This window comes from Hemitrygon akajei, chromosome 19 (genome assembly GCF_048418815.1).
Source record: "Hemitrygon akajei chromosome 19, sHemAka1.3, whole genome shotgun sequence".
NCBI classification, from domain to species: Eukaryota; Metazoa; Chordata; class Chondrichthyes; order Myliobatiformes; family Dasyatidae; genus Hemitrygon; species Hemitrygon akajei.
In genome coordinates this window covers 38,793,396-38,809,157 of record NC_133142.1, presented here as the reverse complement: position 1 = coordinate 38,809,157, position 15,762 = coordinate 38,793,396, and the positions used below count along the sequence as shown (strand labels likewise).

Here is a 15,762-nt window from a genome sequence, read left to right as displayed (position 1 = left end):
ATCCCTTGGTTTTGGCAAACAAGGTAGTTTCTCTATTTCAAGAGGACAAAACTGAGGGCAAGTGTGAGATACAGAGAAAAGCCAGTGAGTTTTCGTTGTGCTATTTTTGCCAATATCACTGACTTTCCATTTACTTCTTGCATCTAACAATTCTGTTAATTAAATATAATTGCTAAGAAATCACGTCCTTCAAACTTTTTTTTTGAAAGACATTTATTTTCCTCAAGATCTCAGTAGTACTTTTAATACTGCATCTTCTTGGGAGTGTAATTCTTTCTGTTAATCTTACAATCACACTGCACCATTGCCAGCGTGCAAGTGCAAAGCCTAACTTTGCTTTAAATCGATATCATATGCAGGCAGCGCAGAGTTTCCTCTCCTACATTTTCTGAATCCTGTGCATAATGGCATGCACCATTGAATGAACAATGTGATTTAGATGCTTCCAACATTGACATAACTGCCTCAAATACTGACCAAAGCAAGTTTGAGGGAAACATCTGATTTTTATTACTTATGCACATTGCTGTGCAGAAAATGTTGTTTTTTAAAAGTCTGTAATAAGATCAAAAGACAGCTCACCCCACATCTGTTTAGATTTACCCTTCATTGTTCCTGTAGCTCAAAGTTTTTTTTTTCTCTTTTGTCTGGAAAAGTCAAAGCAGCTGTTTCTTATCCAAACCTGCAGTCTCCTGCAGTCTGCTGTTAACAAAGATGTGGCTTTTACCTAATGTGCTTTGCTTTAAACAATTGATGTCCTGTTATCCATCATATAACATTCTCTCACGTGTTGTGTGTCCTTCTTACAGTTCCGCCAGGTCCACCAGGGAGTGTCATCGTGGAGGAAATTACAGACACCACAGCTCAACTTTCTTGGACTCCTGGCACAGACAACCACAGCCCAATCTCAATGTACACTGTCCAGGCAAGGACTCCCTTTTCAGTGGGTTGGCAAACTCTTAAAACAGGTAAATGCTGCAATAATATGCAAAAAAAATTAAATATTAAAAATAGATTTCTCTTACATTGCATGCCTACTTTTCCAATAATATTGGACACTTATCTCAGATGCACCATGTGATAACATTTGACTTTCACATTAATATGATGAATGAAATTGAAATTTTTACTCAGCATTCACTTTTAGACATTTATCAACATTTATCAACTTTTAGACATTATCTGGATAATTTGGGCCTTCACTTTTCAAAAAGTTCAAGCATTCTATTTGGCTCATTTTCAAGTAATATTTCCAATGCAGATATTACTGTATTGATGTCTTCAGTGGTCTGCAGCATTATATTAATGAATCTATCTCAATATTGATAGGATTATATGTTTAAAGAGAAATCATTATAATTAAGCAAAATTATATTAAAATAAATTTACTTTTTGTGTCTTTGTAATAAAGATCTGAGACACTTAGTTGGCATTAAACAGATTTGAAGACTTTCTAGTCTTTCAGCTCAAGGTAATAGTGAATGCTCTTGAGCTCAATTTGAGCCGAGGCTTAGAGCAGTAAGTCAGGTTGCTTGCACAGTTCTTTCCTATGTAACTGCAGGCGTAGAAGAAGCATGGTTCATCTGCATTCCCTATTACAAAGGCTTTGAAAATTAGTTTCTGTCAGTTTGGCTTTAGTTCTCAACTAATAATGTAACATTAGTTTTCAGTATAACAGAACATTCTGATCTCTGAATAACCAAAAACATGGTTGCCAGGAATGTTCTGGTTTAATAAGAGGTAATATAAAATGGCAATGAGTGACACAGTAGCACTGTAGGAAACAGAGCACTCTGGTTTAGCGATCAGGGTGTGATTCTGACCTCCAGAGATTTACATGTAGAGTTAGCACATTTGCACAGGCTCTCCTCGATGTTCAGGTTTCTTCTCATAACCCCATTGCAGTTTAGTAAATTGATTGCTGCAAATGGTATCCCTGATGGAAAATTATCAGGAAATTGTTCAGGGCATGTGTGAGAGATTAGTTTACAGTAGGGAATGGAGTTGCTGTGAGACCAAGCCGAGACATAAGGGGTCAATTATATTTCTGTGCCATAAGGAAGTATGAGATAAAGCAGCATCTAGCAGACAAGGTATTTCAGGTCAGTGACCTTCCAAAAAGTTGTACATTTTAAGTAAAAGCATAGGTGTGCAAAAGTGAGGAGGTGATAAAAGAACTATGGAAAGCTTTTTATTGTGTCAGTAGGTAGGATTAATTTGGGTTTAACGTTGTTTTGGATTTGACTTGTACTGCATTAAAAATTGGTGTCTAAATGTGTAGCTTTCAAAAAGTATCACGCAGCATCGCAGAGTGTTGGGAAGCAGGGTGACTCTTTCAATCCACCTTTCCAATTTCTCTTTCATTGCAGTGAAAGGGTACAATCAGAAGCATGTGGACATCAAAGAACATTAAAATAGAGGAATTAAAATCATGGGTAATTCTCATTAAAACTTTGCACAGACAATCTTGAATAAAATTCTTTAAGAATAATGTGATCATTTACCTCATATACTGGTAGGAACACTATATGAACTTGGTTTCTTATGGATCAGAAGGAAAAGAATCACTGACAGATTTGGCTCTAACACATGAACAATAAAGTTAATTTCAATTTCAGAATGATTCCCTGTCCTTCACATCAGGAATTAACATTTGTGGAAACAGGCCCAAGGACAGAATTCAATGTGATATTGCTTGTAAAACAATAGCTTATAAATACATCTGAATAATTTTTACTGGAGAGTGATCTGGAACAGAATCAGCATTTAAGTGGGAGGATTAAGAAAGAAAGATTGAAATTATACATGGAATATATATCTATAATATATCTGGAAGGTACTCATTTGGAAATCTAACAACTCAGGAGAAATATTTTTTGTTTGGGTATGGAATTTTCTAACACAGAGAATAGTTAAGGCAAATAGCATTATTGCTTTTAATGGACAGCTGGGTAATGCATGAAGAAGGAAATTGCATTTATACCTCAGATTTGTTGGTCTGCAATTCCAGAGTAATGTCTGGAGGAGAGACAGTGGGAAAACTCAATGTTTTCTAAAGTCACGAATCATTATTTTCATTCAGGGGAAGGAGCTTTTAATGTTTATGCCCATCCTTTCATTGTCCTGGCAGCAACAGCAATTGTGGTCTCTGTACTTCCTTCTTATTTTTTCCATAACTATTATTCCATGGATTTTTATTACATAAATAAGGCATTTTGTATTACACTGACATGAACAGAAGTTCACAGCTCTGTTGATAGGATTCCTTGTTCCACTCTAAGCATTTAAATGTGTGCTAATTGTTTCATATGTCTGTAAAAAGGCTGATGTCAGTTTTTGTTGTTCAGTGGGTCATCTGGTAATTAGCATTGGATAAGGGCTCACAAGCAAGAGAATGTTAGTGCTTCACATACCCGTGTGATAAGAAAAGACAATAATATTTTGGCATCTGTTCGCGGCTCCTGAATTAACTTGAGGAAACAATCTGATTGAGGCATTGATGCATTATGTCACTTGGACTCTGGCTTGGTGGGGGGGGGGGGTAGTGTGCTTTAGACCTGTTTCCTCTCAGATACTCTGTTTTAAGGAGAATTTCACTCAATGCCATCGCATCATATTATCTCACCATTAGACCTTTGCTTTTTACAAAGAACTTGATCTTCTGTGACCACTCCACTCTCAATTTCAGAACCACAATTTAAATAGAATAAAAGAACATACCAAAGGCAGAAAGGAACATACCGTGGAATACATCACATCATTGCAGATGACACTTGGAAAAGAGTACAAAGCAGAATTAAAGCTAGATTTTTTAATGATAAAATATGTTTAACAGCTAAGTTCTGAGAGTGATAATGTTGCATAATCATTTGTTGACCTTGCGATTTCAGAAACTAGCTGAATTCATTAAAAAAGTTTTCTGTAGGTGCCATTCTTCACTACTAATTGAAAAAAAGAGTTCCTTGTTTCAGTTTTACTAATGGATTTGTGTTTTAGAATTAATATGGAATAGACATATTGTATGTTTAGGTTAACACCTTAACTTCTCTTTGCAGTTCCTGAGGTAATTGGTGGCGATGCTGTCACAGCAACTGTAATTGACTTAAGCCCCTGGGTGGAGTATGAATTCCGAGTTGTTGCTAGCAACAGCATTGGTATTGGGGAGCCAAGTTTACCATCTGAAAAATCAAGAACAGAGGAAGCCCGTAAGTAAAGGAAGATAAGTTCTGAGCACGTCCTAATTTCTGTAATGTCTAAAATGTCAGAGTCAGGCAGTCAATATAATGGACCATACTCCAAAGGTCCACTACATGAGTGCAAAGAAACCATTCTACACTCCGCTTGAAACTTCCTCCTATAACCTGTGAAATGTTCTAAAGTTATGTCAGATGACTTACAGAAATTTGGAAAGGTTTTTTTAAAACTCTATGTGCAATTGTGAGCCAGGATCTGAATATTTCCAAAGCCCAACAGTTTATTACTTTGTAATTCTTTAAGCGGAAAATTAATATCTTGAAAGTTATTTGTCATGTTAATTCTTTTGATATAAAATAGTTTTACAAAAATATGGCTTTAATCTGCACATTACCGTGGTAATTATGGACAGTATTTAAATCATTTACATATTTTCCATTTGTGTTTGTGAAAGTCCTGTCAATTGGGCACTGATACAGATTTTAACTTAATTAAAATTTAAATCCTAAAGTCTTACCACATATACACGATTCAAGCCCTTAACACAATAGATGGGGCTATCTATCATTCTATTGTATAAACTGTAAGGTCTGTGAATGGAAATCTGTCAAAATATTTCTTGATAGCAGGCAGCAGGGTGGTCTGGATTAGTAGATGCAATCATCAACAAAAGACACATTTGGCACTTTTGTATGGAATTTCTGTTTCATCTTTTAAAAGCACTATGAAAAATAGTCACAAGAAGAGAAAATCATGCAATGTCAACTATTTACAAAGTTTTGAAATGAAAGCATGTTTTCCATTGAAAATAGATTGTTCTCATGAAGTTAAAAATAATAAGTTACGTTTGCATAGTGTCATTCCTGACTTTAGAATATACATAAGTACTTGCTATGTAGTGTTTATTGTACTTTTAATGGTGATGAGCCAGACTTAACCTGGTCCTAATCTTCAGAATTTGGGCGGGCATGCTGTAGGGTAATATAATGGGTGACAGATGACACACATTGTTAATGATAGATACAGCTCTACGTAATTCGCAAACACTATCATTGAGTTGTTGCGTAAATTTAGAGAGAGAATGTCTGACGTAATGACGTCAATTTAAGGCCACTGATTTTGTTTTGTTTGTAATGGAAGTAAAGGGCTGTGATTTTTGTTAAACAACTCTTGCATGTTTTATTCACAAAGTCTGACATTGGTGGCCTCGATGCTCTAGGACAATTCTAGAGTTACTCAACAACATGTGAACCAGTTCAGTTGCTTTGAACCTGCTGGAGATTTGGGAGCAGCTCACTACGACGTGGTTTTGCACTGGCAGAAGCCCTGTTCACACTGTGAGAAATCACTGCGAGCAATACCAAATTTTACCATGTCGTAGCGTCACTAAGTAGTTCCACTGTAGCTGGAGTGATGAGTCTACTAGAAGACCTGCCTGCTCGTGATAAATATGTCAGTCTGAAAACTCACCTATTACAGACCTTTGGACTATCTGAGTCTGAGCACGCCAAACAGTTGCTCTCCTTGTCGGGCCTGGGTGACAGTAGACCTTCAGAACTAATGGGTCACATGCGACTCTCCTGGGCAATCACCTCCCTTGTTTTATTTTTAAAGAACTCTTAATGCAAACAATGCCTGATCAAATTTGCATAGCCCTTGTTAATACACTGTGACGGACTATAGGGAGCTTATTAAAAAGGCCAATAATCTACACTCAGCCAGGCAGTGGTGCATAGTTTCTCTTCTCTTCCCTGTCTCAATAAGCCCTGTCAGCAGAGTCATGCCCAGGACACCAAACCAGATATGCAGCAATTACTGCGGCCTTAATGAGGCCACCTCACTGATCATTACTCATTCCCACATATTCAAGACTTTTAGACAAGAAGATCATTTTTTCTGAAGTAGGCTTAGTCAGGGACTACCATCAGGTGTGCTCAGGATGTTCCCAAAGCTGCTGTTATAACCCTGTTTCACCCATTTGAGTTTCTGCACATCCCATTTGGGCTGAAGAATGCAGCACTGATTTTTTCAGCATCTTATGGACCCTGTGTTAAAAGATTTAGATTTCCTTTTTTGTTTACCTGGATGACATACTTCCGCCAACACATCCAAAACTGAACACTTACCACACCTCTGCACACCTTTCAAGCGTTTAAGCCAAGATGGTTAAGCTGATCATTAACCCTGCAAAATGCTGAAGGGCCAACCGGTGGTGTAGTGGTATCTGCACTGGGCTTTGAGGCAGATGGTCCTGAGTTCAAATCCAGCCAGCTCCTAACCTGGGCATCAGCAGTATCTACATGGAAGAAAAACTCTATAGGTTCTGTCCATAGGGTTGCTATGAGTCAATGACGACTCAATGGTACTCAACAACAACAAATGCTAAATGCCAGTTTGGATTTTCTACTATTGACTTGCTTGGACACCACATCTCCATAGAAGGTGCAACACCTCTGCTGTCAAAAGTCACCACTATTATGGACTTTCCACTGCCCTGCACGACCAAAGCACTGCAAATGTTTTTAGGATTAGTAAATTGCTGTCACTATTTCATTCTGTGAGCTAATGAACTTATGCTCCTCGTGTATAGTGCCCTTAAAGGCTGTGCCCCTAATCACACGCTTGACTGATCAGTGAACATGAACAGAGCATTTAACAACAACAAACGAGCTCTTTCAAACATGATCTTACTGGTGCACCCACTCCCCAAGCCACCTATAGCCATCACTACTGATGCCTCAGACTGTGCTGTGGGTGCCGTGCATGAACAGTTAGTTGGAGGTGTGTGGCAGCCACTCACCTTCTTCAGTGAGCAGCTTTGCCCCTCCAAAAGGAAGTACGGTACATTTGACTAGGAACTTCTCGGTCTCTATCAGGCCATCCATCATTTTTGTTTTCCACTGTAAAGTGGGCATTTCACAGTGTCTTTTGACCACAAACCCCTCATGCACACATTGGCCAAAGCATCAGACCTACAGATCTGCAATACCATCTGACTACATTTCAGGGTTCACGACTGACATACAGCACATTGTAGCGAAAAATAGTGATGACTATGCCAGTGTGGCAGCTGACTGAGCTACCAACCCAGGTCCAGGCTTACAGGACAACAGTCAGGGGCCTGCAGTTGGCTGACATCAATCTCTGGGATACAGAAGTTTCTCTCCTGTGCGGTGTCTCAATCAGTTGCTCTCTCCCAATAGTGCCTGTAAACTGGAAGTGTACTGTTTTTAAATCCATTCACAGCCTCTCACATCTGGGTGTGAAGGCAACACAAAAACTGATTGCTTTAAGGATGTGTGAGATTGGAATGCAGCCTGTGTTGTGTGACAGCAGGTGAAAATTAATTAACCGTCTTGTTCAGGCACCATTGGCACCTTTCGAGGTCTCTGAGCGATGGTTTGACCACATCAATGTGGACCTGGTTGGCTTTTTCACACCCAGCGCCCTCCTCCCGTGGTTTCAGGTTTCACCCATCTCCTTACCATAGTGGACTGCACTACCATGTTCCCAGAGGTTATCGCTCTAGCATCATCAGTGGCTATGGACGTGGCTTGGCTCAGTTCGGCACCCCATCTGACGTACCTTCCGACTGTGGTCCCCAATTCATGTCAGCCCACTGGGCCGCAGTAACACAGAACCTCAGTATTTAATTGCATCACACCATGCATATTACCCACTGTCCAATGGCCTATGCAAGCAGTTTCACCATTCCTTAAATGCTACTCTGAGGGCCTCCCTGATGGACTAGTGATCCTCTCCCATAGGTCCTGCTGGGGCTCAGAATAGCTCCAAAAGAAGACCTGCAGTCACCCGCACGAGTTGGTAAACACAATTTTATTACTCCTATTCCCACCTCCCATCATGGAGTTCAGCACTCTTCAGTTCCAGTTGACCTACGTTCTACTTTGTTTTTGTCTGCCATGTTGCACATAAAAACCCCTTAATCCCCCTTACGATGGCCCGATCCAAATTTTAGAATGGGGTGAAATGGTTTTTCTTGTAGATAGGAAGGGTAAACCTGAATGTGTTTCTGTAGATCCCCTTAAACCAGCTGACCAAGACCCAGATGGTTCCACTACCATACCCCCTGCATCACAACATGCCCATGTGCATGTCAGTACGCCCCTGGATGAGCAAGAAGCACCTGCTTTTAATCCAACCAAAGCACAATGGACTGGAGTCAGGCAGCTTGTATGAGCTCCAGGCAATCTCACAATGCCAGTTTTGGTGAACTCTGAGGTGGTCTGTGTCGGGTATTGTAATGGGTGATAGATGACGCATGTTGTTCATAATAGAAACTGTTCTACATAATTCACAAACACCATCATGGAGTTGTGGTGTTTGCTTTAAGAGACGGTGTGTAACATAATGACGTCTGTGTAAGGTGACTGCTTTTGTTTTGTTCGTAATGGAAGTAAGGGCAGTGGCTTTTGTTAAGCACACAATATGACTCTTCTCTGTTTTATTCACAAAATCCTAAAATTTGGAATATAAGTAGTTTTTTTTAGCTTTTCCTTTCTTCATTATTGTTGACTCTGATTATGTTATTAGTTTGCAGTGTAGAATTTAAGGAATTTTATTGTAGGTCACTTAATTCAGGGGAATCCAGGTGCAATAATATTTGAACACTAAGTGGGGAAGCCATAGTAGGTTCTAAAAGGAATGCCACATACTACCTTTCAAAAAAGGTAGTAGGGATAGTCCACGTAATTACAGACCAGTGAGCCTTACGTCTGTGCTGGAAAAACTGTTGGAAAAGATTCTTAGAGACAGGATCTATGGGCATTTAGAGAATCATGGTCTGATCAGGGAGAGTCAGCATGGCTTTGTGAAGGGAAGATCATGCCTAACAAGCCTGATAGAGTTCTTTGAGGAGGTGACCAGGAATATAGATGAGGGTAGTTTAGTTAGGCCACACTTGGAGTACTGTGTCCAATTCTGGTCACCTCACTATAGGAAGGATGTGGAAGCATTGGAAAGGGTACAGAGGAGATTTACCAGGATGCTGCATGGTTTAGAGAGTATGGATTATGATAAGAGATTAAGAGAGCTAGGGCTTTACTCTTTGGAGAGAAGGAGGATGAGAGGAGACATGATAGAGGTGTACAAGATATTAAGAGGAATAGACAGAGTGGACAGCCAGAGCCTCTTCCCCAGGGCACTACTGCTCAGTATAAGAGGACATGGCTTTAAGGTAAGGGGAGGGAAGTTCAAGGGGGATATTAGAGGAAGATTTTTCACTCAGAGAGTGGTTGGTGCGTGGAATGCACTGCCTGAGTCAGTGGTGGAGGCAGATACACTAGTGAAGTTTAAGAGACTACTAGACAGGTATATGGAGGAATTTAAGGTGGGGGGTTATATGGGAGGCAGGGTTTGAGGATAGGCACATCATTGTGGGCCAAAGGGCCTGTAATGTGCTGTACTATTCTATGTTCTATATGATGAGAGTAGAACCTGTCTTTGGGCAAGCTTATCTAAACAGGAGTATATTATGTTTTGTAACTTTAAAACATACAACTAATTGAAAGAAAAACATGGTAACTGGGATTAACTCATGTACATTTTGTTTTACTTTATGAAGCACACACATATGATGTGGTGGTGCAATGATGTATGCCATTCACATACTTCTTACATATAACCCATAATGAGATATGTAAACAAAAATAGAATGCTTAATCAAACAATATATTTACACTATTATTCAAATGTTACTGAAATATTAAATTCACTGCAAAGTGCATCTCAGTTCCTCCTCCTTTTCCTATTTAGATTTTGGCCTCTTATCCTGAGTTGTTGCTTTTACTCTTTCAATATTTTCCAACATTTTTCCTTAACCTTTACTTTGAAGCCATCCAACACTCAGACAGCAGCAGAAAAAAACTGATCCTCCTCATAGTTTCTCTATCAAGTTTGTAATATATGATTTGCTCCTCTCAAAGCTATGATGCCTGTCCCTAATCAAGCCATGTTTGTCCAAAAGTATTAAAATCCTATCCCTAAGAATCCTTTCCAATCATTTCTTTATCAATGATATGAAGCTCACCAGACTATAATTTCCTGGATTATCCCTATTTCCCTTCTTGAATAAAGAAACGACATTGGCAATTCTCCAATCCTGCAGGACCTCGCTTTCTGCTCATGAGGATACAAAGATCTTCAAAAAGGCTATGACAATCTCCTCTCTTGGCTCTTTCAATAATCTGGCATGTATTGCACTATGGGTCTTACCCACCTTAACGCTCTTGATATCAAGATGCCCTAGCTCATTAGCATGCCCCACAATTTTCTCATGACCCTCAATGTCTTTCTCCTTGGTATATACCAACACAAAGTATTTATTTCCTCACCTGCATCCTTTGACTCCAAGCAGAGATTCTCTCCTTTATCGTTGGGTGGCTCTACCAACTCCCTAGATACATAAAAAGTCTTGGGATCCTCTTTAATCCTAAATACCAAGACAATATCATGGGCCCTTTGACTGATTTTAGCTTCCATAACTTCACCATATCCATCCTTTTTTCTTTTTGACTAAATTCATAACTTCTCTCAACATCCAAAGTTCCCTCATGCTGCCATCTTTGTCCTTCCTCAATGAAACATGCCAATCCCGAGCTCTGATCAGCAGGTCTTTAAAAAATTCCCACATGTTCCATGTTCAAAGTAAATTTATTATCAAAGTACATATATATCACCATATATAGTGGTTAATTGGGGCAGCCGCTTATTTGGGACAACTCTTAAAGAAAACTAGCCAAATTGCAAACAAATATATTTTGATGCCAAGAAGCGATAATTGAAGGGTGTGAAGAAAAAGTTCCATAATTTGAAAAGACCAGACAGTCTGACTGACAATACTAAAAGTAGGATATGCTGTTATGTTGAAACATTGCTCTTGGAAATATGCAGTGGGAAAATGGAAACTTATGGAAACAACTGTGCTTGTGGAAGCATTGCAGACCACAGGCAAATGAAAGGAATAAATCAGATTTTCAAATTAGTTGTCTTTTGACAACCAATAAGACTAATGCCCAATATTTCATAAGAATTCAGATAATTGGACAAAGCAGCTTAAATTAGAAATCCCCTAAGCAACAACAAATTGCAGCAAGCAAATAAAGTCAATGTAACTAAATATTGAAAAGAGTATTTCATGAATACAGAGAATGAAAATAATATATATTCAAGATAAGTTATTTTAGGTCAAATAATTCTGTTGATTGGATTTATGATACTATATCACTATATATTGTATCAGGATATACCTTGTTAATGTGGAATCAGATTTATTGGCAAAATAAGCAGTACAATGCTTTCTGCAGTTGTTCTATAGTATATCTCAACAGAAAATGAGTTTACTTATTTTAAATTCCAAGTAAATTCTACCAATTAGAAGTTCACTATGCTGTGGTGTTCAACATGTAAACTTTTCACTGCAACCTGTCTTTATCCTGGTCCCATTTAAGTTCGTTTATAGTTTGATCAGCATTCAATTCTTATCCACTTCCACCCCTTCAACCACTGTCTATGTTTAGGAGTAGATTACCAATATCTGTAGGTTTGATTAAAGCTTAAACCTGTTTCTAGATCGGCTGAAAGATTAAAGAGCTTTAAAAACTATTTTCAAAACTGCATCATTATAATTCCATACCTTTTGCCTTTGAAAATTAATGTGAATAAAAAGCACTGAAGGATCACTATTTGAGTATCAATTCACTTAGTTGTATAAAACACATGGTCCTAACAGAAGCTCGCTTTAACAATGAAGGGAAATTTGTAAATTTTAAATACCTTTATCATTTAGTTGCAGTAACCAAATCTTTAATAATAATTGATACCTTATCCTCTTACGTTTCACATATGAGAAAAACTTGAAATAATTGTCATCACTTTGTTTATTTTTTAACTTGTAATTAAGTTAATATTTAGAGTGAAGTGTCCAATCAATAAAGACTAATGAAACTTTTTCAAGCCAATAATAAGTTAAAGAAGTTCGGCTATTTGGCATCACTTGCTTCACATTAGTAGTATTATATTGATGTTTTACCAAAATCAAATTCTGTAGACAACAAGCTTTTCTCAGCCCTGAGAAAGTTGCTGAAAGTGATGCCAAGAGTCTTTTGCTTAATAAGTTTTCAGCAGTTTACGGGATTTACATCACTGTAAATGTAAAAAAAATATTATTTTGCAAAATAAGCCTCCACTTAAACCAAAGATAAATGTCAGAAACTCTCCAGACGTCGATGCCACAGTCTCTATGCTGGGTGGTAAAGTCCAATCGGTGCTCTCAAAGGCATTGAAACACAGGAGCTGCAGATGCTGGAGTCTGGAGCAACAGACAAATTGCTGGAGGAACTTAATGGGTCAAACAGCAGCCGAGAATTAATCAGCAGGCAGCACCTGAACTGATCAAACAGGCGGAGAAGAATTGTTGATGTTTTGGGTTAAAACCCTGCACCAGGACTGAAGGGGTGAAAGAGGAGAAAGGAAGTTGGGAGACAGGAGCTAGATGTGATTGGTAGACTGAGTATGGGTGAAAAATGACAGGTGGGGAAGGAGAGATGGAGGGAGAGTTGTGAGACAGTGGAAGGTTGATGACAGATGGAGGCAGGCAAAGAGGAAATAAAAATTTTCAGAACAAATGGAGCAAGGCTGGTCAGTGGGAATGTGGGAAGCGGAGAGATAATCAGGAATCTGATATGTAAAGGTGGTGATAATGGGAAACATGAATGGCAGTTGTAACTAGAACCAAATGGGGAGGGAAAGGGGGAAGCCTGTGGGTAAACAGTATTTAGAGAATGGATGGATCCAGGAGGGGGAATGAAGATGAGTGCTAGAAGAGATAAAGGCATGGGGAGTGGTGCTGAGAGTGATGTTGGAAAAGGGACAAGAGGTACACAAAAGAACCAGAAGGAGAAAGGTAAGTGTCAGGTGGAGGGGCGATGGGGGGGAACATGGCAAAGCATTGGAGGGAGAGTTAGCTAAATCTGGAAAACTCAGTGTTCGTGTCATTGGGTTCCAGATGAACCAGAGGGAAAATGAGGTTTATTCCTTTAGTTTACTCTGGACCTCACCATGGCAATGGAGAAGGGTTAAGATGGATTGGTCATAGTGGGAATGGGAAGAAGAATTGATGTGGCCTGCAAATGAGGCATTGGGAAGGGCATTATGGACAGAGCATAGATGTTCTGCAAAATGGTCAGTCCATCTATGTTTGGTCTCTCTATGTCGAAGAAGCCACATTAGGAGCAACAAATGCAGTAGTTGAAATTGGGGGTGGTCCACATGAATCTTTGCTTCACCTGGAAAGGCTGTTTAGGTCCTTTGATGATAGTTACACATACTGCAGTTGCTGAGGAAAATGCTAGGGTTGGACAGGAGTTTTTTTTTAGGAGGGATGAGCAGGCCATGGAATCACAGAGGGAATAGTTAGCAGAAAGAGGTAGGAAGGAGAAGTCACAACTAGCAGTGGAATCTCATTTCAGCTGTCAGAAATGAAACCTGATATGCTCATAAGGTGAAAGTTTAGGATGAGGGAACTCTATTTCTGTTCTGTCTGGAGAGAGGTGAGGACAAAAGTATGAGAAATGAAAGAGATGCAATTGGACTCCATCAATATTAACAGGAGAAAAGCCACATTTCTTGAAGAAGTACGACATTTCAGAGGTATTGGAACTGAACTGTTTTTAAATGATCTATTGATCAGAATACAAAATCACTAATAAAGGCAAAAATAAGTGACCTAACTTACTTAAAACATCAGGAGTAAGTGATATTAAAGACATTTGCTATTTCAATCTAGCTTGGTGACACTATTGAAAAGAACTGCATTGTAACATGGATTGGCCATGGCGAGAAAATGAAAAGTGCACCTAGCTCCTTACTTGGCACAACTGAGTTTCACCCCTGAGTCCAGCACAGAACAAGAGGTCAAATGGGTTGCCATCTAACTTTCAGATTAGTTCTGACATCTGAGCTATAATGTGCAAGAGTAAAAGTGAGAAATAATCTGGCCCATGAAGAAAGCTTGCTTTTGGCTCATTATTGAGCTAGTGGTGATGGGTAAGCAGTGAGTCCAGTATGTGGACTGTGGCTTTCCGTTCAGTGGTTTGAAACTCTGTTAGGTAGACACCAAATCATCTTTTCCTAAAATGCAAAATCAACAGATCAATCTGGGAATATTATCCCCTTGAAATATGTGAGTATGCAGAATGTAAATAGGATATAAATTAATAGCTAACAGGAGAATAATCACAACAATGACAATTTGTTTAACAATTTTTCTTTTTGACTCTAGTTCAGTGTTTTACTTTGATTAATCAGCAAGGTCCCTTTAAATTATCCACAAACATTATTAGCACTTCTGACCTAACTGGAAGACCACAATCTGTACAGACTGGTAATAATATTTCTTCCTCGTTGACGATCGACAGTGGCGTACCTCAAGGGTGTGTGCTTAGCTCACTGTTCTACTCTCTGTCCACCCATGACTGTGTGGCTAGGCACAGCTCAAATACCATCTATAAATTTGTTGATGATACAACCATTGTTGTTAGAATCTCAGATGGAGACAAAAGGGTGTACGGGAGCGAGATATGCCAACTAGTGGAGTGGTGTTGCAGCAACAACCTTGCACTCAACCTCAGCGATTGTGGACTTTAGGAAGGGTAAGATGAAGGAACACACACCAATCTTCATAGAGGGATCCAAAGTGGAGGGAGTGAGCAGTTTCAAGTTTCTGGGTGTCAAGATCTCTGAGGACCTAACCTGGTCCCAAAATATCAATGCAGTTATGAAGAAGGCAAGACAGCAACGATACTTCATTAGGAGTTTGAAGAGATTAGGTATGTCAACAAATACACTCAAAACTTCTATAGATGTACTTTGGAAAGAATTTTGACAGGCTGCATCACTCTCTGGTGGGGGGGGGGGTGTCTACTGCACAGGACTGAAAGAAGCTGCAGAGGGTTTTAAATTTGGCTGGCTGCATCTTGGGTAATAGCCTACAAAGTACCCAGGAACATCTTCAAGGAACGGTGACTCAGAAAGGCAGTGTCCATTATTAAGGGCCTCCAGCATCCAGGGCATGCCCTTTTCTCACTGTTACCATCAGGTAGGAGGTACAGAAGCCTGAAGGCACACACTCAGCGATTGAGGAACAACTTCTTCCCCTCTGCCATCCGATTCCTAAATGGCCGTGGAACCCATGAACGCTACCTCACTTTTTTAATATACAAACGTTTGTATATTATTTCTGTTTTTTGCACAATTTTTAATCTATTCAAAATACGTATACTGTAATAGATTTACTTATTTATTATTATTATTACTACTTTTTCTTCTTCTTCTTCTGCTATATTATGTATTGCGTTGAACTGCTACTGCTAAGTTAACAAATTTCACAACACATGCCGGTGATAATAAACCTGATTCTGATTCTGAAGCTTGTCTAAGTCAGGTGTCTAGCATATTCTTGGTATACCTTCATGTTTGCAAACACCCATTCTTTATTAATGGTTAAATTAATTGATAGGCTTCTGTTCTTAAAATGTACCATGAGAATTC

The 15,762-nt window shown here is 39.1% G+C and overlaps 1 protein-coding gene across 9 annotated transcripts in view; it reads left to right on the top strand.

Annotated features, from left to right (window-relative positions):
- Positions 1-15,762, top strand: part of LOC140741889 (contactin-4-like) — a 2,152,419-nt gene that overhangs the window by 1,984,928 nt on the left and 151,729 nt on the right. For all 9 annotated transcript variants that reach the window (XM_073072410.1, XM_073072411.1, XM_073072416.1 and 6 more), the window contains 2 exons: positions 810-968; positions 4,056-4,205. In XM_073072410.1, coding sequence (XP_072928511.1) covers positions 810-968; positions 4,056-4,205 — 309 coding nt within the window. The remainder of the gene's footprint in view (positions 1-809; positions 969-4,055; positions 4,206-15,762) is intronic.